The sequence below is a fragment of the Amphibalanus amphitrite genome, unplaced genomic scaffold (genome assembly GCF_019059575.1).
Source record: "Amphibalanus amphitrite isolate SeventyFive unplaced genomic scaffold, NRLGWU_Aamphi_draft 000428F_arrow, whole genome shotgun sequence".
Lineage (NCBI taxonomy): Eukaryota > Metazoa > Arthropoda > Thecostraca > Balanomorpha > Balanidae > Amphibalanus > Amphibalanus amphitrite.
Genome location: NW_024881922.1, coordinates 31,816 through 57,147, shown reverse-complemented (window position 1 = coordinate 57,147; position 25,332 = coordinate 31,816). Strand labels below are relative to the sequence as shown.

General features: G+C 49.6%; 1 protein-coding gene across 1 annotated transcript in view; it reads left to right on the top strand.

Moving 5' to 3' along the window:
• Positions 1-9,673: 9,673 nt before the first annotated feature.
• LOC122391263 overlaps positions 9,674-25,332 on the top strand; it is a gene marked incomplete at its 3' end in the record, with an annotated part of 43,964 nt that continues 28,305 nt past the window's right edge. Inside the window, exon 1 of the mRNA XM_043385016.1 lies at positions 9,674-9,855. Within this exon, the coding sequence (XP_043240951.1) occupies positions 9,771-9,855 (85 nt within the window). The remainder of the gene's footprint in view (positions 9,856-25,332) is intronic.

The following is a 25,332-nucleotide window of genomic DNA, read 5'->3' as shown; positions in this document are numbered from 1 at the left end:
TTTGTTCTACGCCTTTCATTTGTCTTAAAACTACGCACCTCAATTATAAAGCACATTTGACAGATTCTGAAGTGGAAAGCATGCTTATCAGACACGGGCACCTCGATGCGGTGGATATTTTTTCCACAAACCAAAACGTTTAGCCGTCAAAAAGCAATCGACCGAAATGGATAGATAACCCAACCGACACAAGAACAACCGAACACCCGCCGATCGAAAATATCCCTTTTCGCGTTGCGGAGCACGCGGGTCACCCTAGTCAATTTCTATGTTCGCTTAGTAAGTGGCTGTCGTAAGCTCGACCATACATTGATGTTATTTCAGAGCTTAGATGGCTCAATGACACCTAAAAGCAACGCGTTGTATATGTGCCGAATAAATGAATGTATGTGCTGCCGTTTTCATGTACCTATTTGAAGTGAATACAACTAAACCCATGTTCCTCCACCCCCCCCCCCCCCCACCGCCTGGAAGGTTAAAATGTTGCTTAAGCGGCTGAAGTAAACGGCGTTAAAAATACTTTTTCCTTCGCACTGTTACATTTTCATGTAGAATCGTCATCGCTTTACGAGTCATCAACAGATGTTTATCGCGTTATCACTATCGAAGTCGCAACCCTCCTAGTTATAGGATCCTAGTTTCAATCCAATCCTAGTTATAGGAGTCATTGTTATCGAAGGCCGGTTAAAGATGTCAATTGTCCATTATTGGTAATAACCACAAACAACTTGTATGCGATCATTTCTTTTGACAAAATGCAAAATACAAGCCGTTCAAACGACAAACACCCGGCCAGTTTCCCCGATAGCCTGCCTGCATCCTAACGAAAGCTCAATGCCCGCGGCCCGCAGACCATATCATGCCACTCTGTTCGCTCTGGCAGCTTCTAGTTCTCTGCTCATACTTCCAGCCGTTATATTGAAAAGACTTCTAAAAAGACTCCTAACGAAAGCTCAATGCCCGCGGCCCGCAGACCATATCATGTCACTCTGTTCGCTCTGGCAGCTTCTCGTTCTCTGCTCATACTTCCAGCCGTTATATTGAAAAGACTTCGCTTCGCTCGCTGCGCTCGCTCGCTCGTAACAACACTATTCTATACGATTATTTACTTTACGAACGTAACGTTACGATCTTTTGTCGAGCGATCTTTTACAACATAAACCTTATCTTTCGATCATTTTCCTACGATCTTTTTTGTACGATCCATTGCTTTACGATCTTTTGCTTACGATCCTTGGTCGTACGATCTTTTGCGACATACGATATTTATCTTACGATCATTTTCCTACGATCTTTTTCATACGATCAATTGCTTTACGATCTTTTGCTTACGATCTTTTTGTCGTACGATCTTTTACAACATACGATCTTTATCTTACGATCATTTTCGTACGATCTTTTGCATACGATCAATTGCTTTACGATCTTTTGCTTACGATCTTTTTATCGTACGATCTTTTACAACATACGATCTTTATCTTACGATCATTTTCGTACGATCTTTTTCCATACGATCTTTTGTCTTACGATCTTTTGTCACGTAATCCCCTATTGGGTACACCCTAAAGTACCACGGCACATACCGACATGTATCTGGTGCTGGCTATTTCATTGTCGTGTGTCCATTGTCCGGTGGCATGTGCACACATACTATACTTATATTCAGAGGCCTGAGCGAGAAATTGATGGGGTGCAGGGGCCAGGGGGCGCTTTTAACTTTATGGCCTGCCTACAGCATTTCCAGCGTAGCGGAAAACTGTAGGTACGATGATGTCTTCGCGATTGGAAATCAACATACTTAAATGTCTGACCATTGCTTTACGATGATGCCTGTAATTGTACACACCTACCAGTTGATGGTTCTTCAACTCTCGGGCATTTGTGATTCGACACAACGTTTATAATTAAAAGCATGTGTATGGCTCCGAGCAAATGGATGCGGGAACTGATCCCACGGATCTTGATTTCAAATCCGGTTGAATCATACATTCATGATGATGATATCCGCGACAAATAATATATATTTGTCGCGCGATTCATCGGAATCATGGATTCGAATATGTTTTTTGCCTTCAATTCCGGTGAGATCATAGATCCTTGCTCAATTGAATCCAAGTAGAAACATTCGAGGTTCACCTGCTACAATTCGCAATTGTTCTGTTTCAGGGATATTATGTGATTACACATTACACAATACACATAATACCTAAGTCAAGGTTTTGTTAGACATATTGACATGAAACTAGGGATGTTCACGAAAAACTGACACATTTTATTTCCGAATTACGAGAAAACACTTGCCCTCAGCACGGTGATCATGCTATGGGCAAATAGAGTGGACTTCTAAGTTTTTATTGACATATTTTGGAACATGTCATTTTCGTTTTTAAGAAGTTACAGCGTATTTTGCAGATGATGAGGTTTTTGGAGCAGTGCACGACTCAGCCCGAAACAGGAAATTATCCCCCGTTTTTGGGCACGTGCCTGGAGAATTGCAACACCTCTCACTGCACTCGTCGGGAGTTTTGATGTCCTTTGGGCCGCTGCTACAGACCATGTCACTCACGTGACCCCACAGGAATAGTCCACGGTGTTGAGGTAGAGCGAAATGGCCGGCTATGGGTGAGAGGTAATGCGCGAGACAATGCCCCCTCCCCCCTGTTCTCGTGTGAGACCGATAATCGCGGTTACTGTACGTGGGGTGGCCCTGACGTGCCAGAACCACCAAATGGTGTAGACGTCGACCCATTTCCGCTACAGTAGCCAACAGAAGCCGTTAAAAGATGGCACGGTACCACTCCACAGTGACTGCCAACATGCGGCCATGGTTTCTGGCATCAGCACTTCCAAGCCTGCCAATTTTGGCATTCCTTAGGAATTTGCCCACAATATGCTTATAGTATAAAACATAATCCATCGAAACATTAATATGCCAAATTTTAGACTAATTCGTGGACTGGTTCAGTCGTGGTGGCAGATGGTAGCCGCGAGAGCTTCATTGTTTTTCCGCTAAGTTTTGTCGCCAAGTCAAATTTCCCCATTTTAACGCTTTCTTATTTATTTGAAAACTCGTGTGATGCTACCTAAAGGCGCTATGCACATACAAAACTTTTTTCAACAGGCTTTCGAATGGCATGTAAATCAAGTCTCCGTGAGCTCTCACATGCTCACAAAGTCGTTTTAAAATGTGTCAGTTTTTCGTGAACATCCCTGTACATGAAAATGTGGTTTCACAGGTTGCATTATTGGAGATCCACTCGGATCATAGATCCCTTTCTTGATATTTATCTTCAGATCCCTTGAGATTTAACCCTCGCATGTGTACCTACCCTCATTTCTTTAGATTTAAGAAAGATTTAAGAAAGATTAAGAGAGATTAGATTTGAGAGTTTTAATCCTGATTTCTTTATTCAAGGCAATTAAACGTGTGGTTATGAATGACATTTACGATTCCTGTATATTTTTCAGACAATTATCAAGCAAGTTTCATGTACGGGCTGCGGCAATGCTAGCAGCAGCAGCACCATCCAATCGATACAGAGGCTGTATCTAACCTCTGAACAGTGAACACATATGACTAATGATAAGTTATGGTAGCCAAGCATGGGAACCCGTGGCGGGGACAACATTGGCCTGCAAAAGCACATCATAAATAATTTGACAACATCGCGATCAATTAGTTCTTCGAGTGCACTTGAGGACAATGGCATGAAACTGAGGATGCATTTTATATAAGCCACAAAATTACCCTAACGTATTGAAGCCCATAAACATATAGCCATAATAACAATAGCATCAAGGTATCAATAACTTCACCTCTAACTGGGCTGTATTGATGGCAATAATTAAAGAAAGAAAAAATCCAGACTTATGAAACTGAAACAGGCCAGCCCAATAGCATAAACGTAATAGGTATGCATGGTATAAGCACAGGTTTCGAACCTTACAAACATCTGATCGAACACCATGGTAACTTACAACATACAACAACCATACGCGTCAGTAAGCAAAAGCGGACGGCGAACTATTGAAGAGGGATCTTATAATTATTGACTATTGACAATCATCATCACAATATCACACATAAGACTTTCAAATGAAGGTCGCTGAACCACGCTGGGCACTAACCATAGCGCCGGCAGGTGGCTTGTGCGTGTTTTTTTTTTTAAACGTAGACATACTCGTATAAGCTGCAGACGCGCGCAGTGGGCGGTGAGTCTAGCGCATACATTTACCTTATCAGAAACCCAGAACAATTTCTTTAAGGTGACGCAATCGCAGAACGCTCCTTACTTGTGCCCGTCGGTAAGAATTATATGGGTCGGGAGTGCTCGTCAGGCTGATCCCAGGCGTTGACCGAAGGACCCAGTATGGCGGACGCCTGACTGGCACTTCCTGTAGCCAGTTGGGCGACCTGGCCTTGCTGTAGCTTCCCAGCTCTGCCACTGATGGCGAAGGCCGGTGGGGTGGGCTGGTTAGTCGGCTGATTGCAGCAGAGGCCGCATCTGAAGGTCTTTCTGAAGCCATCGCGGAGCTTGGTATTGGCCATGGCGTACACCCAGAACTCGATGATGATGAGGGCGAGGCGGAGCTGGTGGATCAAGCCGTTGACTTGTGGCATCGAGTACGTCAGGCTAATGCGGCGTTGCGCCAGCGCCAGAACGTCCAACAGCAGCGTCAGCAAGATCACGCGCATCAGCTTGCGGAATGCTCGGTAGTTAGCGAAGAAGCTGTGCGACTCGAGATCGCGAGATATTTCGCTGCGTCTGGCGCAGATGCGAGCCTTTTGCTTCATGCCGACAAAGGCCGTGTAGATAAAGAGGCCGGAAGCGACGGAGGACAATGTTAGGATCTCCACCTCGAAAGTATTATAGTAGATCATGGGCACGACCGTCTCGTAGCGACAACTCTTCAGAGGCTGGCTGCCGTTGGCGTCAAGGTTGTAGCGGTCGACGGCCGTCTCCAGGTCGAAGTTGAAGAGCACCATGCCGACGCCGAGGTGGACGCTCACCGCCAGCCAGGTGACGGCCAGCAGCAGCCGCACCACGCTCTCCATCAGTTCGTAGTAGCGCAGCGAGAAGCGGATGGCGATGAACTGATCAACGGCCAGAAGAAGGTGCGACATCTTTATCCCTATAGCGGCGGCGAAGCTGCCGAACATGACCCAAGCGCACGAAGTGGATTGCTGAAGCGGGAACAGCATGTCCACGAGCCCGATGGCAGCCAGCGTCAGACCCAGCAGGAAGTCGCAGATGGCCAGGTTGGCCACCAACAGCACCATCGGCTCCTCCCAGAGGATCGAGTTGAGCGCCACCACGGCTAGAGGACAGGCGAAAATGGCCATCAACACGGAACCGACGGCCATCTTGATCAGGAACAACATGATGAATGTCTATCGTTACGTTATTAAGACCTTTTCAATGTAGAATGTCTCAGGAAGCTGTTTTTGTTGCTGGTCGCTGTCGAATATTGCTGGTGTGCGTCAGGGACGTTAATTCTTACCCAACCTCACTACGGCCTGTGGTGATAAAGAACGAGCGGGACCGTACGGCTCCTGTGGAGATGGTCGACGGTCTGCCAGTCAATGATAGTCCTTTTCGTATAAATATGGCCAGCGATGCAAGCCGATCTTGCCCGAACATAATGTCAAGCAAAGGATAAGAACGTCTTTGAGAGACTTGACTCATATCGTAGATTGAATATGCGGTGAAAAAAGAAAAATGTGCTTCTTGAGCCTTGTTGACGATATTGTCATTCTAGAAGATTGCTTTTCTTGTTCAATAGCAATTATGTGATGGTCTCAGAAGTACACCTTTCTGAAAGTATTTATTATGTGACTCTAATGCAGTGCCTTAGGAACCTGGATGATAAGCCGGTTAGCCGTGCTGCCATAGACAAATCAAGTAATTGTAAAATGCTGCGACGGCAAAAGCCATCTTCGTATCGATTAAAGCTTGACATGAATTAGCATCCTAAAAATCAAATAAATGCGCTCAGCATTAGTGATGTCAATTACGGAAAATCGGAATACCGATACCAAACCAAATACCAACCAAAACCGTGGAGAAATACCGAAACCAAACCAACTTTGGAACATGAGAAAAATACAAACTTTTTTTTACCTATTTGTTAGCCTCTTAAACATTAGCGAGGGTTCATGATACCCACAAAATACCAAACACATTAGGATGGAAATACCAAATACCGAGTTGGTATCGGTTTGGTATCGGTATACCAAAAAGTTGGTATCCGATTGACATCTCTACTCAGCATCCTCAATATGTCTTTTACTTACCGTGGGCCAGGTGTTTTTTTTTCACTTTCGTATGGGCGCAGCCCTATTTTTGCTGGTGCATTATTTTGAATAAAAAACAGCGCGAAAAGTGACTTGTGTGATGCGTCCTTTGCAATCTGACTCACTGATCCTGACTAGGTTGCAGCGACTTCATAATGTAGTACATTCAAGCTCCACGACAAGCATTCAATATCGATAGAAAATGATTTAATGACTTTAATCGTAAACATCTGACATTTGTCTTTTCTTATGCAAAAGCTCAAAACATTTTTTATCTGAACCATGTGACAGTCGTGAGCACTTAAATTAATAATTATGACATTGATTAATCAGCTCATTCATTTCAGATGCAAGAGGGGACTCGAACGCACCCGCATTCCATTTGATTCGGAACAATTCCTGTGGAACGCAGGCTCCTACTTTCAAAACATGTTTTATCAATTGCACTGTTCGCATCGTTCGCATCCAAGAAAAAAAACTGATCCGAGTTCATCCGTGATCGGTATGAAGGCTAGGAACGTCATGCCGTGCGCGATTCGCCATTGCACAAATGCCAAACCCATGCCAGTTCAACGGAAATCCCAAACCAGCGCTAAAGAGGCCCAGCCAGCAATTCGTCCGGGATGCGGTTGGGGACGGTCGGGATAGGCTCCGGATGCCCCGACTTGTCCCTACCGGGTTGGGTAGGCTTGGGTTGTCCCAATCGATACCGGACCTCGATGGCCGGCGGTAGGGGCGACTCGGGATTTCCGGACCGCATGCTTAATCGGTTGGGACGCGGTACGGATAGCCCAATCGAATCCCATGTTTAGACAGGCTTGTGATTTACGTTGTTATCCCAACCGATCTGAGAAGGCGCTTCGGGCACCATATCCGGTGGCCCAGAAAGCCTGGAAAAGCAATCAGATGGGCCGCGTGCAGGCAGACGCGTCCTCTGAGCGCAGCGGCCAGTCTAGCTGCCGCGTTGGTCAAGTGTCGATCCCTCCTTTGAGCTGCTGCCTTAGGATATTGCTTTTGAACTGGCTCTAGCAAGCGGTCGGTTCAACTGTTGTCGTTGCAGGGAAATCAGTCCGTCTTTGAGAACAGGGTGAGTATAGTGCACACTTCATCCGTGATGTAGGGAGCGGGAAAGCTATAGGTAATATAACCCTCGCATGTGTGCGGCGTTTGCCAGCTTCTAATGTGTAGGGGGGGGGGGGTCGGTTGGACCCCCCCCCCTTGCCGTTTGGCCCCTGATCGAGCTAGAGCTTCGCGGAAAAAACGAGCGTGTTGCCCGTGACGAGAGGAACCCGATGATACCCGATTTTAAGGTCCTAGGTCATTGGGTGACCTTCCAGGTCAGGTCAATGACCCAAAGTCGGGAAAATCGGGACCTGTTAGAAAGTCGTAAAGTGTGGCTGCTAAGGGGTTTTTCGGGGTGCTGATCACGAATATCGTGTTAGTTTTGATCACAGATGACGTCTTTAAGCATTTAGACCAGGTCGGGTCAGGTCAGGTCAGGTCAACCAGTAGGCATCGTGACGGGTATTCGTAGTACGTGTCAACCGCCTCTGACAGCTTCGTAACGTGTTACGAAGGCACCAAAACTACTTCGTAAATGTTCAAATGGTTACTAAATTCGAATTCAGCTCCAAAAACTAGCCTAGAAACATGTACAGCTCGAAAAAGTGAACCGAGGTCACCCGAGGTCACCAAAGGTCAATGACCTGACCTGACCTTCAGGTGACCTTGACACCCACCCTAATGCATGGAAGCAACATCAAATCACATGTTTGAACGTTTGAAACCACGAAAAGCTTGCAAACGCGCGGCTAATGCGACCCGACATACGCAGAATCGCGATTCCGGCCAAACATGGTCTCGGAAAAGAGGTCACAGGTCAAAGGTCATTTGGGTCAGGGTCATGAAATTTTCAGGGTAGGTGTAAAATTGATCAATGTGAGGGTACTGAAAGTTTCGTCGCGATCGGCCGCTTTTCACGCGAGTTATTCGCGAAAAACCATGGGGGGGGCCATCCGACCCCCCCCCCTACACATGCGAGGGATAAATCTTTTTATGTTCTTTGTGGTTGTACGGCATGTGAATTACACTCGTGCTGTCGCATGTTTGATCAGTTATCATGGACAGAAGATGTTTGGTCTCATTGTCAAGTGTGGTTGGTTGCATTGTAGGTTTGAAACCTGAATTACCAGGCATACCACGTGAAATGTCAGATGTGGGTTATTTCTTAGTGATTTTTAGTGTGTCCCAGACTTTGATTAATTACCTCTTGGTCATTTTCAGATGCTCTCTTCGCACAGTGGTGAACCGCCCGACCAGATGCCAGATAGTTTCGCGGTGGCTCTCTGAAGCCCGTGACGGCACACGGACACACTGTCCGCAGAGGAGCCGACACGAACAAGGCGCAGGCCTGCTATAATGACTGTGAACACCGGAAGTGAGTCCGCTGTGCCAGCGCCTTGCAGCGGTGCTAAGATGTTGGCCGACGCCATGAATGTGCTGGCCAGGCTGTGAATTTGTAAAAATTTGACCTGTGTGCAACCAGTAAATTTGTGAATATATTTCAGTGTCCAATGTAATTCATTTTGTCGTGCAGGCATTATAAAGGTTTAATTGGAGAATAATGAAGAGGCGAAGGGGTTGCGGTGGCGCAAGCAAAGTGGTCGCATCTGCATAACAGCAATCTGCGGTTATAAGACTGCGGTTAATATGTCAGATACCTGCGGTATTCCCGAACCGGCCGTGCGGGCCGAGTTGGGACATCCCGATCGGGATCGGAGTTCATCACTTGTTAAAATGCCATAAGGCGGTTCGGATGCGTGCGGGATTTCCGAACCGGTTGTGCGGGGAGATTTGGGGAATCCCGATCGGGATCGGAGTTAAGCGCTTGTTAAAACGTCATAAGGCGGTCCGGATACGTGCGGGATCTCCCAACCGACCGTGCAGGTTAGGTTGGGATATCCGGACCGTTCCAGCCCGTACAAAGTGTCTCATTTCCCAATCCTGTCCCACTCCGGTCCCGATCGGGGTGGTGCGGGCTGAGTCCGAAAATCCCGATCGGGAACGGATTGGGATTGCTGGCTGGGGGGGTGCTATCGTATTCATATAATTCAAAGATAAGGCTCAGTTGATGACCTGGGCTGACTTTGGGCTATGCAAAGATGGAGGAAGGTTATTTACAAATATCTGGATACCACCAGTGGCATCTTAACTGGTTTCCATGTTTCTGTGCGCGACTGCAAGTGTCTGCGTCCCTGTGAGAGTCGCCGCCTCGTGTCCCCGGCGGGGCGGGGCGCCGCCGGCGGCCGCTCCGCTCCGCTCCGCTGCGGGGCGGGGCGGGGCGGGTCAGCGGCTGGGACGCGCCGCGGCCGTCTGACCAGTCGCGGGTTGGTCGGCCGCCGCGGCGCACCTCCGACCGCCCCCCTGGCGCCGACGTCGGTAGCGCCGCAGCCGGTCGTCTGTATCGTCAGCAGCCATGGTGCCACGCGGAGTGGTGCTGGTGCTCTTTCTGCTCTGCCTCTGGTGCCTGGCCCGGGGCAACAGCGCCGTCTACAGCAAAGGTCAGTGCTCATCAATAATGTGGTGGCGGTGGTGTTTTGTTCCTGCTTAGTCCATTTCGAGCGTTTCTTTATAGCAAATAGTTCCAATGCCCAACAGAGATCAGCTAAATGATTCATAAGGCGCTGAGATGGGCTAGTGTGGCTGGGAACGCTAGATCATATTATCTCGTGAATAGCTTGGCTGACTGTTTGAGTGGCTAGCTACTCGTGTGAGAATAGCATTAAAGAATAAAGGAGAAGCTTAAAGAATGGCATAAAGTTACCTGGTTTTGCGGCACCTTGCATTGTACACTGAAGTAAAAACCAACTTTGGGCGCTACTTACCGTTGAGTGGTAGGCATTCCATTGTCAAAAGAGACGTTCATTTAAGAGTATTTTTATCAGCTGTATGTCATTATCATTGTAGTTTTTGCATCAATGTACGATGTAGTGAGTCTGACCTACCTATTTCAATACAAAAAATGGGTTGGATTAAATTCAACGTTCCCAGAAGATGATTATCACGCTAGTGATGCGTAATACCAAATAAAGGTTTGCAATGCAGTACCAAATAAATAATCAATGGGTTTAAATTAAAATAAACTCATTTCGTTCAAACTCTACATAGATCAACAGAAGGTTCTGCCCAAGATAACTATGTTCTGCCCACAGTGTATATAAATAGTTCTGCCTACTACCATCACAAATTAGCTACCACTCCGAAGCGTCTAAACAATGAATTTGATCTGTTCAATTTCTGGCCATGTGGGATCCCACGCCAACATGGGATCCCTGTGGCTTATCTCCGTCAGCGCGGTTCCATCTTGACTCGCCCATGCCTAAGTGCCAGTGCCCAGATTGCGCTCAGCATTGTTGCAGTTGAGCTCCGTGCGGTCTGCACAGCCCATTGGCATATCCGCCGACAAGCATGGAGCTCGTCGGTCGTGTTTTCCGAGCAAATATTTAGCGCCGACTGGTGCGGTAGGCTGGTCTGAAATGGCGCGAGGTGAGCCGCGTTATACACACGGACCAGACCTCACAGGGAGCGAGTGGACCGCGGACCGCACAACGAACCAGACCGCATTCAGTGGACCACGCCGGACCAAGCCGCGTCCGGACCACCCAAGGACTCCCCGGGGTTTTATTGGTCCACCTGGCATCCTAACTCGTCGGATAAACCTTTGTGAAGGATTGAATTTGTCAGGAGTCGACTTCAGGAATCGCACATGTCACAGGTGTGTACCTATCTCGCTGGCAGACCGACGCTCTCGGTGGGGCCTTGCCCACCGACGGCGGCTGTGAGTGGGTGTAATTACCAGTCGTCGGTACAGCTGCGCGGCGGTCCGTGCAGCCGACAGTGAGTGCAGACCGGGCCTGTTTAGGCCATCTGAACCTGTTGACGTGGGCTTCCGTCCGTGCGGCTCCTCCCACGGTACGCAGAAGCACGCCTGGCCTTGATTCGCGGCCCAATATGGACCGGTGCGAGGGAGGGTGCCGCGGCCACCTGACGTGACGGGGCAGGTCGGCGCGTCACGGAAGTCACGGGGGCGGCACAGGTGCCCAGCCCACAGCTCGGGTGAGACGCCCAGGTCGCCGACAGTCCCGTGAGCTCACAATGCGGTTCTATGATCAGCGTACCACACCGCCCGGGTGCCGCCAGGGGTCATACCCCACCCGTCGCGTCGCTCGGTGCCAGGAGTACCTACAGGATGACCCCAGAGTGGCCAGACGCTTGGTGTGCACAGGTGACGAGGCATGTGGTACAGATAACACCCATACCCGGGTGAGGCATGACTGATTCGTGTCTGGAACATTACGGAAGCGCAAGGGGCTGAGGAAAGGGACCGCGAATGCCAGACTTGGTACAGAATCCATCCATGTGATCAAAAGGCAGAGAAATGGAACAAGAGAGAGTGAGAGAGAGAGAGAGAGAGAGAGAGAGAGAGAGAGAGAGAGAGAGAGGGAGAGAGGGAGAGAGGGAGAGAGAGAAAGAGAGAAAGAGAACGAGAGAGAGAGAGAGAGAGAGAGAGAGAGAGAGAGAGAGAGAGAGAGAGAGAGAGAGAGAGAGAGACCGACAAACCGACAGAGACAGAGAGAGGAGAGAGATAGGAACATTGGAGAGTGAAATCTGAGGACAAAGACAGAAAAACAGTCAAGGCACATGCCCAATCAAATACTCGATCTGAATGCTAAATAAGGCCGGACACTTATGGCTGTATTGGGAGCAGATATGGCACAATTTCTAAGATTGTGTAACGGAAGACAGGAGAGACTCCAGCCAGGAGACGTGGTCTGGCAGTGCTGTAGACCCGTGAAGGCCGCCCTATGTAAGTCGCAGGTAGTCGACTATCATACTTTGAGTCGGTAATAGGCGGGTGCCTGGTCTGATGTGCAGTGCCCAGCGCCGTCCCTAATGAACGCGGCAATGACCTGCTTCTGAACGGCGGCGGCCGGCGCCGGACCAGGTCAGGTCGTGTCGGCCGCCGTCGTCTGCGCGGTGGTGGCAGTGACGTGTCGGCTGCTCACGTACGGCAGTAGCCGCAGGTGGGGGGAGGGGGACGGGTCAGTGACGAGAGGGGGGGGGTGCTGGTCGGCGCCCACCGCCCAACAGAGCGACGGCTCGGAGATTTACGGCGCTAAGTGACGACACTTGGAGCTCCAGTCGGCCCACAGAGGCGATTACAGAGCGGCCAAGTTCAGAATCTGCTTCAAAGTTTTCGAGTGAATCTCGGGTAATTATCATTTGCTGACTGAGTGTATTTTGGTGTTGAAGTTTGGCTACATGAAACAGAGTTTATGTAAAACAACTTTGGGGTGAAAACAAATCGTGCTTTGCAGCAAAACATTGTGTGCATTTAACTTATATAATTGCAGCATCGATATCAATACAAACATTATTTCAGTTTGAGATCAGTCAGCGAGAGTGCGCCTCAGCCAAGGTGCACTTTCTGGAACTCATATCCTCACAAGTAACGTCCGCAAATGATTGCCTTCTTCTACAGCCTGTAGATGCTTGATGTGGTATTTCTGTGCGCATTTGGGTGGTCAATCTAGGATCGTTTAGCTTATCTTCCTCTGAGGAAGTTTCAGCCAGCCATGTTTCGACGCACATCGTCCATTTGTGTATTGGCCAGCGCAGCTTAGATCCTGCCTAAGGGAGTGGTTGAGGTGGGGTGGGATCCATATTGCGATGTAGGTGCTTACATGTAGGCGGATCAGAAGATTTTGCCGTCTTCAGTCTTTTTGATGCCCATTAGATGTGATAAGTCAGATGAGGAAGAGCAGCAGCAGTCTTCTATAGATGCATTTTAAAATTTGTGATCGCATATACGAATGCAGGCACATTCGGAATAATGAATACGTGTAGGTGACTGTGAAAGCCAAGACTGCGCAGTGCGCACGGTCATACACACGCACGTCTCATCCCAACTGGTAGAGCCTCTGAGCGATGATGAAATATTGATCACCGTCGTTTTTCGTCGATTTACCGTGATAAAATCATTCTATTTTGGTGAATGGATTAGCTATACGACAGTGCTGTGGAAATAACATTACCACTTGGTGAAATTTATGAGTGATTGTTACGAAAGGCGATTTATGAAAACGCGTCATTTCTATGCATCAGCGCTAAACTCGATTATGCCATGTCCATATCCTGTTGATCAGAGACATTGACGGCGGCGTTCCCAATGCACCCAACGTTCTCCGTTCGCAGGAGAGTCAATACACGAATAGAGAGCCGGCCGAATCAGTCTAATCGTCTCCCATGTTACTCATTATGGCCGCGCATGATCAAACATTTACCCGACCGTGTACGCCATCCATTTTAATTGGATGACTCGGCATCGGCGCACACTGTTGGGCGCGCATTATGTTTCTGGATGTGGCGATGAAATCAGTACTGCGGCTGCGGCCTAACCGGACGGTCACGCACCGAATTCAGCCCTGCAGCATGCTGTCCGCCCTGACGACATTGGCATTCAGCAACGGCTACAATGAAGCCGACCGGGCTCTCTTAGAATCCCGAGTCGGGATGAAGCCGTCATCCATGGCCACGGAATATAAAGACATCCTCCGCACATTGAAAGCCCCCGACATGAGCGACATCAAAGATACTCCGACCGGGTCCATGTCCTTTCACTTGTCGAGATAAGACGTTCGATCTGAGCGGCCACATGCCGGATGTGGATATGAGGCCGAGCCGACATCCATCGTCTATACCAGGTAATTGGCGCTTGGAACTGGATTCGGTTTCACTGCTGCTTCAAAGCTCATGAAGTTTCATTATGTTATCATTTTCTATCTCTTTGGCGGCGGCGGCGGCGGCGGCGGCGCCGAAGTTGTCTGGGCAAGGTCGAGAGGAGGGAGCGGGGGCGTTGGCGAGGGTGTGTACGGGGATGGCGATGAAATGAGGAGCAACGTCAATAGGACCGGGGTGGAGGCGTCATTGGTTTTGGATGTATCGGATGGCGCTAGGGGGCGGAGACGTCATCGGCTTCGGACGAACCTTGGGGGAGGGGGCTGTTTGATCCATCTGAATTGCTCCTGAAATCCCCAGTGCCCGGCCGTCCTATCATCCCGCTCGGCCCTCCATCTGCTCAGCGGGCTCGGTCGCCGAGCCAATTGTCCGTCCTGGTGATACGACGACAGGCCGCGCCAGAGGTCACACGGTGAGGTCAGCGCCGCTGTATCCCAGGCAGACGCCGCTGCAGCGCTGCAGCCCACACCGTGCAATCGACCGTCAACCAAGAGACTCGTAACCCCGCCGCCGCCGCCGTCCGGCCGCTCTCATGGTCCTCGCGGCTCGTCGCCCCGTCTGGACACCTTCGAGCGACTGTCCCCGGCTGCTCGGGGCTCGACGGACGGGCGCTGTCACGGAAGGGTTGAAGTCGGTCCGGCTCCGGAGGGCGTTGCCGGCGATCGGCGAGCGGTGCTGTCAGTCGGAACCAGTCCTGAGGTCACGCAGAGCGCTGAGGCACGCCGCGCGGCCAGTTGACAGCCAATTGTGTGGTCTGGTCGTCTGATGTATGCCCCTGGCCGATGACGGGTGTCACTGCAGGACTTTTGCTGCACCCATCCAGGGGGAGGGGGGGGGGGCAGAGTTCGCCGCGAGCCATACGGGACCTGCAAGACCCGTCATAACAGAGTCTAGAGACTGCACGTCTGAGACGAGCTTGTGGTTGATTTATCAATTGCGAACGGTATTATTGCTTCCAAATTAAGCTTGATCCTCACTTCGCTCCAGTACTGTAGTGAACCCTATAACTGGAGACCGAGTTTTACCGAGATACCCGGCTCGGCGAGCCGTGCGATAGACCAGAGGTTTGACATCCGGGGCCGTGTGTCATCCGGGAGTTTCAAACGCGCGGGTAGGGATGCGGACGTGACCTGTGGTCGGTCAGCGTTCGGCGATTTCGGCCTCGGGCGCCTCTGACGTCAGAAGCATGACCCGGCACTCGGGCGCAGCGCCCGGCGAGAGACGGGCCCCAACCGTGGTGCAGCTGGACGCGCGTTCGGAACGGAATTCAGCCAGGACCTGCATCGTAGGTCAAAGGTCAAGGGCCGGCGGGCGAGACCAGCGGCCGAAACAGAAGTCGCTGTGAGGCGAGGGCAGTGATCTGACGCCGGCCCCGGGCCCGGGCCTGCACGATGTCTGATAATGTTGTCTGCTCTACTGCGGGGTGCTTTGACTGCGCTAGTTTCAATATTGCGTGTAATAATCATAAGCACAGTATGATTTAAAACAATAAGGTCAATATAATCTGAACATATATTATAAATATTTTCAAGATAATTATTAACCCGCGCCAAGCAGGTGCTCGGCGCCAATCACCTCCCTCCCCCCCCCCCCCCCCCCACTAACTCGGCTCCTGCAGGCCACGCCCACGTATGCGACACGTGGTAAGCGGCATTCGAAAAAGCTCGAAAATCTAAAAAAAAAACATTGTTTGCTTGCGTCGTGCAATTGGAAAAAATAATGTCTGAGAAGGCACTCTCCTCGGCCAGCGACGTCTAGGACATAAATTGATTCCCTGCTTCAGAAAATGTGAAAAGGTTTAGCGTATAAGTCCGTGTAGCACTCAAGTTGCCAAGCGTGCCAAATATTTTCTCACCCGTAACACGCCCATCCAGCGCTCCCCCACCCGATCATCGGCCTGACCACTGCACTGTGGCGCTCTCATCATCCCTGATTGGATATACCCAGCTATGCGTCACGCTCACGAGCCCGCCATTATCACAGGTCATTCCCGTGTCCCTGCCCCAGGCGCGGACTGACAGTCGCAAGGTCCACGCACTGCTTCAGTCTGACACGCACCTCACCGGCGATACGGCGATACCCTGGCGATACGGGAGGGGTTCGGGAGGGTATTCAATGCAGTACTAGAGCCAGGCGCGAATCAAGCTTAATTTGGAAGCAATAGTACGATAGATGTGGAAGGGGCCATGCGTCAATGCGTTTTTTAATTTCAATGGGAAACGCTTCGTCATGTCACTTACCTTCAGGCCTTCAAACAATGAGGTCATTTTGATGTGTGTTTTGGAGATAATTAAACAACATCGCGTCCCAATAAAAACTTGAGCCCGTTACCATATCTTAGCATATCATGCACTTAATTCATTGCCATTCAACATAATCTCCGGGGTATTATGCCATACTAGACTTCCCAGTAATGAAGCAATACATTTAAATTTTCAGCATAACGACGTTTGGTTCCATAGCGATTTGAGATGAATTTGGGCGGCGGCCTTCAGTCCTGAGTCTGACTCTGTGATCAGCTCAGCCAGATTTATCGCTGCCGGATGCTGCGATTATCGCCAGCGGAAATGGTTTCAGGAACCGAGCCGCTCTCAAACACTGACAGACGATAACATATTGAAACGGTCCTCTGGGGATGCCGGTGGGATGTAATAAATTCAGTTCGTAACACGCATGTAAATCGGCAAGCGCGAGCTGCCCTTTCTATTTTTACTTCTCCTGTTTGTGTGTAGCCTGCTCATAAGAGTAGCAATGAAAGAAAAAAAACTGAGATGTTCTCTGGCTTTCAGGAGCATTGATTATAAATAAAGGCTGGGATATCATTTATTTGATCATGGCCGTGACTGTACGTGTATGTTTGAGCGACTGATGCGGTGGAAGCAAGCGTAAATAGGAATTCACTACTCTGTTTTTTTTCTTGATTATTGTTCTTGTTTTGAAACAAAAAGCACTGCTGTTGAAAATAGCTGAAAATTGCGAAAAAAAAATGTCCTGTTGCCACTTGAAAAGGTGGCACACCAGATTCAATCATGGAGAATGTGTCATGTTGTATTTCATTTTCAAAATGATTTACTAAATACTAATAACTCAATACCTACTCACTATGAACGAAAAGAATGATAAATGTTTGTCTTCCAATAGACAGCCTCCTGCGATAATCACACTGATCGCTGACTTCATGTGTTACATGGTAACATTGTTATAGGAATATTCACAGGACCTTGCGATATTGTGTCACTTTGCCACCACGCATATATGAACACGTCTGTGCCACACTATGCAGAGTGAGCGCGGTAAACGGGTTGCAAATTCTTTTAATCCCCTCTAACAACTGTGTCTCGGACTGTCGCCGTTCTCCTCCCAGGGCCATGAAGGCCCATAGGCGACACCAGCACTCAGACATGCTTTATTATGATTGTGCGTATTCATTATGCAAATGAGCGACGGGTTTCAATTACGACCGCTATGAACATTGAAGTGAGTGTGATCTATATCCGCATAATAACATGTTGGTGGTAAATGTTATCGCGTTCAGTTCATTATCACGGATAATGTACAGGTCAAATTTGAATAAGAAAGGATGCAAATGTAAAGCAAAATAAAGTATAGTCACCTAATGTAACAAGCTCTCAAAGAGCACCACGGCATTTCATGGTTTGAGGAAACCGTCCGCTGATGCTCGGCGGCGGCCGTCAAAGCATGAGACCGACATGGCTAACCCAGCAGCGGCCGCCGGGCCCCGCTAGACCTGACCTCTGACCTCATCGCCTTCCAGTGTGGATTGGCCATTTGTAAACAGCAGTTCCGTTTCCTGTAAATTACCATGCTGCATGCATTTATTATGGCGATGATCTCGACCACTCAGCCTGGGTGGCGAAAGCTGAAACTTGTGGGTCAGGGTCAATTTGGTCATAACTTTGCTGAAAATGTCAATGATTACAGTCACGACATGGAGGCAGTTTATCTTAGGAAAGTACATACCTACAAAACAGAGTAGACACTGCGCATTTCAGCATTTATACTTTCCAGCATCTCAAAATCGCTGCACAGCGCCCTAACCGGATGCGTCCAAGCAACTCCGTATACCCTCTCCCAAGCCCAACCGGCAACCCCACTTCACTAGTCGGTGGCTGGCTTTATAATTGAGGCCTTACCACCCGGCGACCCGTCACGGCCGCGCGGTGTCATCAGTGACATTCCGATGACGTGACGGCCGCCATCCGTCACATTCCGTGACGTCGTCACCCAAGGAGGCCCGCTGACCGCCGCGGTCGCAGATTGCGCCCAAAATGCGCCGCGCCGTGGCCCCGTTCCTCGACGTAAACACTGCGCGAGTCGGCGCCGCTCAGCCCAGAAGAACCCGGGATAAACGGGGTGAATGGGAACGGTGCTGCCATTAGAGCCACACCCAGACTCCAGGCCGCTCTGACCTGACCTGAGTCGGCCCGCCCGCACTCCAGTAAAGCCCTTTCGATATAGGTAGGGGAGAGTGGGGCAAAGCGGCCACCCGGGGCAAAGCGGCCATCCATCGTTTTAGCCCTCCACAGCTGGCGTCAGTTCCAATTTATGATTTCCAATTATACTTCTCTTTGCGGTCGTTCGAATGAGCCAGACCGGGGTTTCAGGCCCATCGCCATTGTTCTGTGAAACACGGAAAAGCATTTCTTGCCAGGTTACCAATTATGTTTACAATTTTTAAATGTTATTTTATTCCATAACCATTTGGAATTTTTATAAGCGTTTTTGTCCATGCATTGCGTGGTTATCGTACATGCCTTCTACCAATTTTAATGCTTTTTACCCCACTAATAGCTGAGCTGGAATATTTTTGTCTCGGACGGTATGCGCGGGGCAAAGCGGCCGGGGCAAAGTGGCCAGCCCCCAATTGGCCATAAGTTGTTTCCATCTGGATAAAAACATTATTTATATTCAAATGTGTCGTCATGCATTCATCTTGGCCACTTTTCGGTTACATGAGTTACCAAATTATGCAATTAAATGTTTTTCCAAGAAAATTATTTCTTTGTTTAGCAATAGGTGGGAGGATAACAAAGTAAACATCCATCTTCCCTTAAACCTTGTCACCATCAAATACCCTAGTCGTGCATGAGGCAACTATTCTGTTTCTCATATCGGGACTTGAGAAGTCGCCAGTGGCCGCTTTGCCTCAGGGATGGGGCAAAGTGGCCAATATGCTATAGGTTTAAAGTTTTGTCAATATCTCCCATATGTGAACGCCTTTGGAAATGAAACGCAGTTGGAATAAAAGACAATTTAATAGGGATCACATTGGTATAGAAAGAATCTTTCCAAGTTTAAAAATCAAGCGTCGGCATCGTTAGAAACGTTAGGGTGGCCGCTTTGCCCCACTCTCCCCTATCTGAATTGATCGCTTTGATGTCCGAAACTCTCGGGTAAAAGACGACATTCAAGCAATTAGACGTAAGTCGATGACAGCTTTATGTAATACCTTCGATGGCACACAACACCGAAAAGCTATCAGACTGCATCAGTACCTATAGGTAAATACGACACGCTTGTAATTTTATATTTCTCAGAACGAAGTAAAGACGCGCTAATCCATTACGCTACTCAGCACTTTGGACAGAAATAGAAGCTGGACTCAGCACTTTGGACAGAAACGACTGAACTTTTGGCTAATCGTATTTCCTCTTCTTGACGCAGAATTCTTGTGAACGGTATAGATATACAATCTGCACTGCAAGGCAATGATAAACACTACACATTTGGATATGACGTTGAAATCGTCAAATACCCTGGCACTGTATAAAACGTATGACAATATAAAACAATACCTGCGCAAAAGAAAATATTGCTGTTCTTAAGCTTTACATGCAGCCAAGTCGGAGCTGACATTGACCATTATCTTTTGCTTATTTATGCTACTCTTTACAAGCGTACACTAAAATAATTAGTTCTGCATGGACGGTCCAAAGAGTAACTGCATTGCCGGGCAATATCTCCGCTCAGATCCGCCGATGTATGTTAATAGTCGGGCGTCTCTCTGATGCCGCAGAGCTCAGACAGAGCCGCCGACAGTGCGGCCTTCTTCTGCGCGGCACGGCCATTTGCACTGCCATGAAGCATACCTAAACCCAAATACGTGCCCGCATTCTGCCCCACCCTTCTCGCCCCTTCCCTCCTCGTTCTTCCCGTTCGTCTGTCGCGACGGACACGGCCGCGCCCTTGCGACGATTGTCGGGCGATGTGCGACCATAATGCCTCCACAGAGTGGGCCATCTGGCCGCTCACGAACTGTCCGTAAAGTACCATTTCGTGACGTCACTGGTGCTGCAATCGGCGCCGTGGCCCGCCCTCCATGCGACCCCAAATCAAAGGAACGGCGCCCCGGCTCGTCCCTCTGTCCGCCAAGGGTGATCATCGCATGGCAATCGACCGGTTAGCCGGCAGCTGTGGCGATTGGACGCTATTCAGTTGACGAGATGTGGTCGCGTACCGTGTTGCTTTTGATTGATGGCGAATAAATACCGCGACACCTACGCTGGATGACGCTAAGTACCGCCGAGTGGTATATGGGCGGTGCTGTATTTGGCGAGTCGAGCTTGTCGTCCCACGAGCAGGCATGTATGTGCGACACCGACATGCAACGGCCATTGGGACAGTCCAGTTGAGGATGTGTGGCTGCATACGCGATCGTGCAGGGGCGGCGCCCGGTCGGCGGCTGACCCTTAGGGTTGTTTAAAAAAAAAAAACGAATTTTGGAAAAGTATACGGGCTCATGGCTCATGTGGTGCGGTATTCTTTTCTGAGTCCATTGATGCCCTTTTTTCTGAAAAGTATTAACTGTTAGGGGCTCCTCAAACGGCTTAAAGAAGACCATGTTACGCCCGCCGACCGGCCGGTGTCAATAAGGGCGAGAATTCGACGCCGCGCACGGGCGGCAGCGCCTTATCGGCACCGCGCGCCACGACATCTGCCGGGCGGCCGGCCGGGCGGTGGGAAGTTTTAAGTGCGTGGTCTTTATCACGCGATCGGGGTGCGCTATCCCTTGTTTTCGGGGCGGAAAGTTTCAGTGCAGCATCGGTGCGTCTGCCACCGGGTGGTCTGTGTCGATGGTACAGCAAATAAGTCAAACAGAGCTAGAAAAGAGTGAGTGATTCTGGGTAGTTGCCTCGAAGCAATCCTTTTTAAGAATACAGCTGCCTTCTTAACGTACCGTATCACTTGTTAATTCTTCAAAAAGCAAACTCTGAGCAATAACACACCTCTTTGCATTGCTGTTGACAATTTACGTTAGTTTTGGACGGTAGTTCGCACCCCCAATATGCTGCCGCGCAACTTTATTCCAACGGCGAAACGGCAACTTCGCGAGAATCGAAAATTCACGATATACGTACAGCAGGGGCTGGCAATGCAGTATGCACAAGGACATAATTTAGAGGAGACCCGACAGTCATCGGCCCAAGTTTGGAGGTGGCTTTGACGAGCATAGGCGTCACCAATGTCATTATTCAGATACGTTGATATCAGATGCTGGGGCAACAGAATCGACGCCAGGGTTTAACTTAGATTAGCAGGTCGAAAGAAAACATAACATGTCTGGGAATGACAGGGTGGCCACCCTGACAGTGTGACGAAGTGAGACATGAGTAGAGACATTAGCCGGAGTACCTACTCATATAAATCAAGCGCCGTTTATCCAATCCTTCGAGCATAAGCGACGCCGGCAGTCCGGCCAGGGCGGCCGTGCCCACCGATGCTGATCAAGACCCGAATCCAGACCCGGCACAGAACACAGCTCTGCCCTGACGTGACACATTACCCCGGTGTGTCACTCATGACGGATAGACCAATGCAGGAGCCTTGCCAGCTCCTGTTGTACCTACTTCGTTAAATTTTCAATTCTCGCTAAGTTGCCGTTTCGTCATTGGAATAGAGTTACGCGGCAGCATATTGGGGCTGCGAGCCACCGTCCAAAAGCAGCTTGAATTGTCAACAGCAATGCAAAGAAGTCTGTTATTGCTCTGAGCTTGCTTTTTGAAGAATTAACAAGTGATACAGTACGTTAAGAAGGCAGCTGTATTATTGAAACGGATTGTTTCGAGGCAACTACCCAGAATCATTCAGTCTTTTCTGAGCTCTGTTTGAGTTATTTTCTGTACCATCGACACAGACCACCGTGGCAGACGCACCGATGCTGCACTGAAGCTTTCCGCCCCGAAAACATGGGATAGCGCACCCCGATCGGGTGATAAAGACCACCCACTTATAACTTCCCACCGCCCGGCCGGCCGCCCGGCAGATGTCGTGCCGCGCGGTGCCGATAAGGCGCTGCCGCCCGTGTGCGGCGTCGAATTCTCGCCCTTATTGATACCGGCCGGTCGGCGGGCGTAACATGGTCCTCTTTAAGCCGTTTGAGGAGCCCCTAACAGTTAATACTTTTCAGAAAAAAGGGCATCATTGGACTCAGAAAAGAATACCGCACCACATGAGCCATGAGCCCATATACTTTTCCAAAATTCGGTTTTTTTGAACAACCCTTCTGACCCTGTTAGGTCACCGGCTAAAGGTGCTCCCCGGGGCGGCCGGTCCTCTTCTGTCGCACTCGGACGCCGACCAGTGTCCGTGTGTATACGTCATGAGGTCCGGTAGCACCGTGTTGCTGCCATTCGGACTGAGCTGTGACGGAGTATTTGGCCGCCAACTGAGAGCCGGCACAGCAAGATTTATATGACTGCAGCAGACGTTTCTTACGCTGTGCACAACTGCATAGTGCATATGCTAGGATGGGACAGAAAACAGCTAATGAAAACTATAAGTTGTTTCTTTCCCTCAGAGACAGCTGCAAAACTTCGCGAATTCAGAGTTTTACATCCGCTGCCACAAGAATGCTACAGTGTTGCAAACTTTAGGCTTTTCGAGATAAGAAGCCGGAAACTTTGGATAGGCAAGCATCCTTTATTTGTTGTTTCCCGACTTGGTTTATCCAATGCCTCATAGTCGAGGGTACTCTGGCTGGAAAGACGTGTTACCCCTCTTTTCCATTACGAAGTTCTGTGGTTACTAGTTAGTCATGTTTTCTGGGAAGATGCCGGAGGTTTTTTTTTATTCATGCCTCCCTCCAACGGGCCCGTATAGTCCCAATTACAGGAGGGCTCCTTCTCCTCCCGGCCCTCATTACCCACCCCCCCAGGCTACGGCTGAAGAGGGAGCCTACCCCACACCTGGTGACACAGCCGGGGACGACGCCCGCGGAACGGGCGGAACCGGGAATCGAACCCGAACCCGGCACCGCCCGCACCGCGGGTCGACGCCTTAACCGACTGCGCCACCAGGGCCGCAAAAGCCGGAAAAAATCCGTCACTTTGAAAAAGTGACGGATGATGATGTACTTGTAGGCTACATGCAAACGTTAAAACATCTAACCTCACAAAGATCGGGGTAATATTTCACCGTAACCCGGCACGGAAGTTATTGCTAATCATTTCACTTTATGAAGAGTCGCAAGGTCCCGTCGTGTATTACAATGTAAGTACGAACATATCGGATACACGCCATTAGACAGCACTATTTCCAATCATACAGAAGACGTTGTATGACAAACAAATCATGCACCTACGTGTCAGCTGCGTTGACCTGCCATCCCATCCGTGCGTCACCCCTCCCCAATGACCTGACACCGTGACTGTGAGCTCAATCCACGGTGACCTGATGGTCTGACCGGACACGATCGGTTCGTGTGCTGCCGCGCTGTCAGCGAGCGATGACAGTCGGCTGTCAGCCTGTCAGCTCGTCTGTCAGTCCGCCGACTCGTCTGTCACCTCCCATTGCCGGTGCCGCTGACACCTCGACCCCCGTGGCTCGTGTTTATTTGCGCTCCGGTCCGGTAACTGGCTCTGACCTGTCGAGTGACAAGGCTGTGAGCCTTTGCGCTGGACGCTGGTGACAGAGTTCAATGCGCGGCGGTGGCTGTGCTTTGACATGGTAGTGTGGTGTGACTAATTGCTGCAATGCTTGTAGTTACCGGGATGATTCAAATGCCTGAAAAAAAAATCATTGGGAGTTTATATAAATTTTATAGAAAATCGTCAGTTCGAGCCTCGTGGTTCAGAATGTTGCTCACGGATATGGAATGTGGTAGCTTTAGCTTGAATGAAAATTTATAAAACATCATGTAGAGCGCGGTTTTCACACCTCTATCATCGAATCTGAACGATTAAGATAATATATAGTCGTGATGGTATAGATTGTTTCATAGACCCCCTGTTTTTAAGGGGTCTATGGTTGTTTCAAAAAAGCTTCGTCTTCAACTTAAGTTGGTATTATCAAGATTCAACTTTTGGTGCAGATCATGAACAGCGTGCTACGTAAATTGAGAAGAAAATATTGTCCGTGGTTCCGTTACTTGTTTTCTTTACATTTTTTTTTCACCCAGGGACGACTGAGCTTGTTCCAGATCTGTACCTCTGTCAGCTGCCAGTCCACCTGAAGGGTTTGACACCACACGTCGGCGTGTAATGGAATTTGTGTCAACTGGGAGGCACGTGCTGCGACTACCGCCGGGCCTGCAACACGGGACTCGGCTCCTGGGAGAAAGGAGAAAAAATAGAGGATCCCCACCTGGCAACCACCGAGCCTGCAGGTCACACAGAAACTTAAAAACGCCTTCAGAAAATGCATTCAAATGTGCAAATATTGATAAAAGTATACTTCATTTAGAAAAAAAAAAACATCAAACGAAATGTCAACAGCCAGTCAAGACACAGCCAACCTAGGTTCAGAGTCAGACTCTCTCACTCCCTGCATCCTGACCCAGGAGATGCCGCGGCACACAGCGCGCTGGTACACATCTTTTCACCTGCCGGCGCCGACGGTGGCCGACGTATTCCGGTTTATCACACTGGCGGCTCACGGTTTACTGCCCTGCAGGCAGCCGTTCCATGCCTTTGGCGCGCCGACCGTTTATGCCCCGCGACCTAGGCTGGCTCCACCGCACGCACGCGCTCGCCGGGGGTCTGTGAGGGCCCGCCACCTCTCCTGGTGGGTGCCCAGCAGCACCAGTGGCACCAACACCCAGAGAACTCACCGGCGCTGGTGCTCGCAAAAATCACCACCAACTCATGGTGACGAGTTATCCTTCCTGGGAGTCTGTCATACCTACCTATAGCTCATCACAGACAACGTTGCTCAGCTTCTGCTTATTCTGACATTATGGAAGTCATATAGAGAGCATTCACTTCTAATGCGAGGCATCGTTG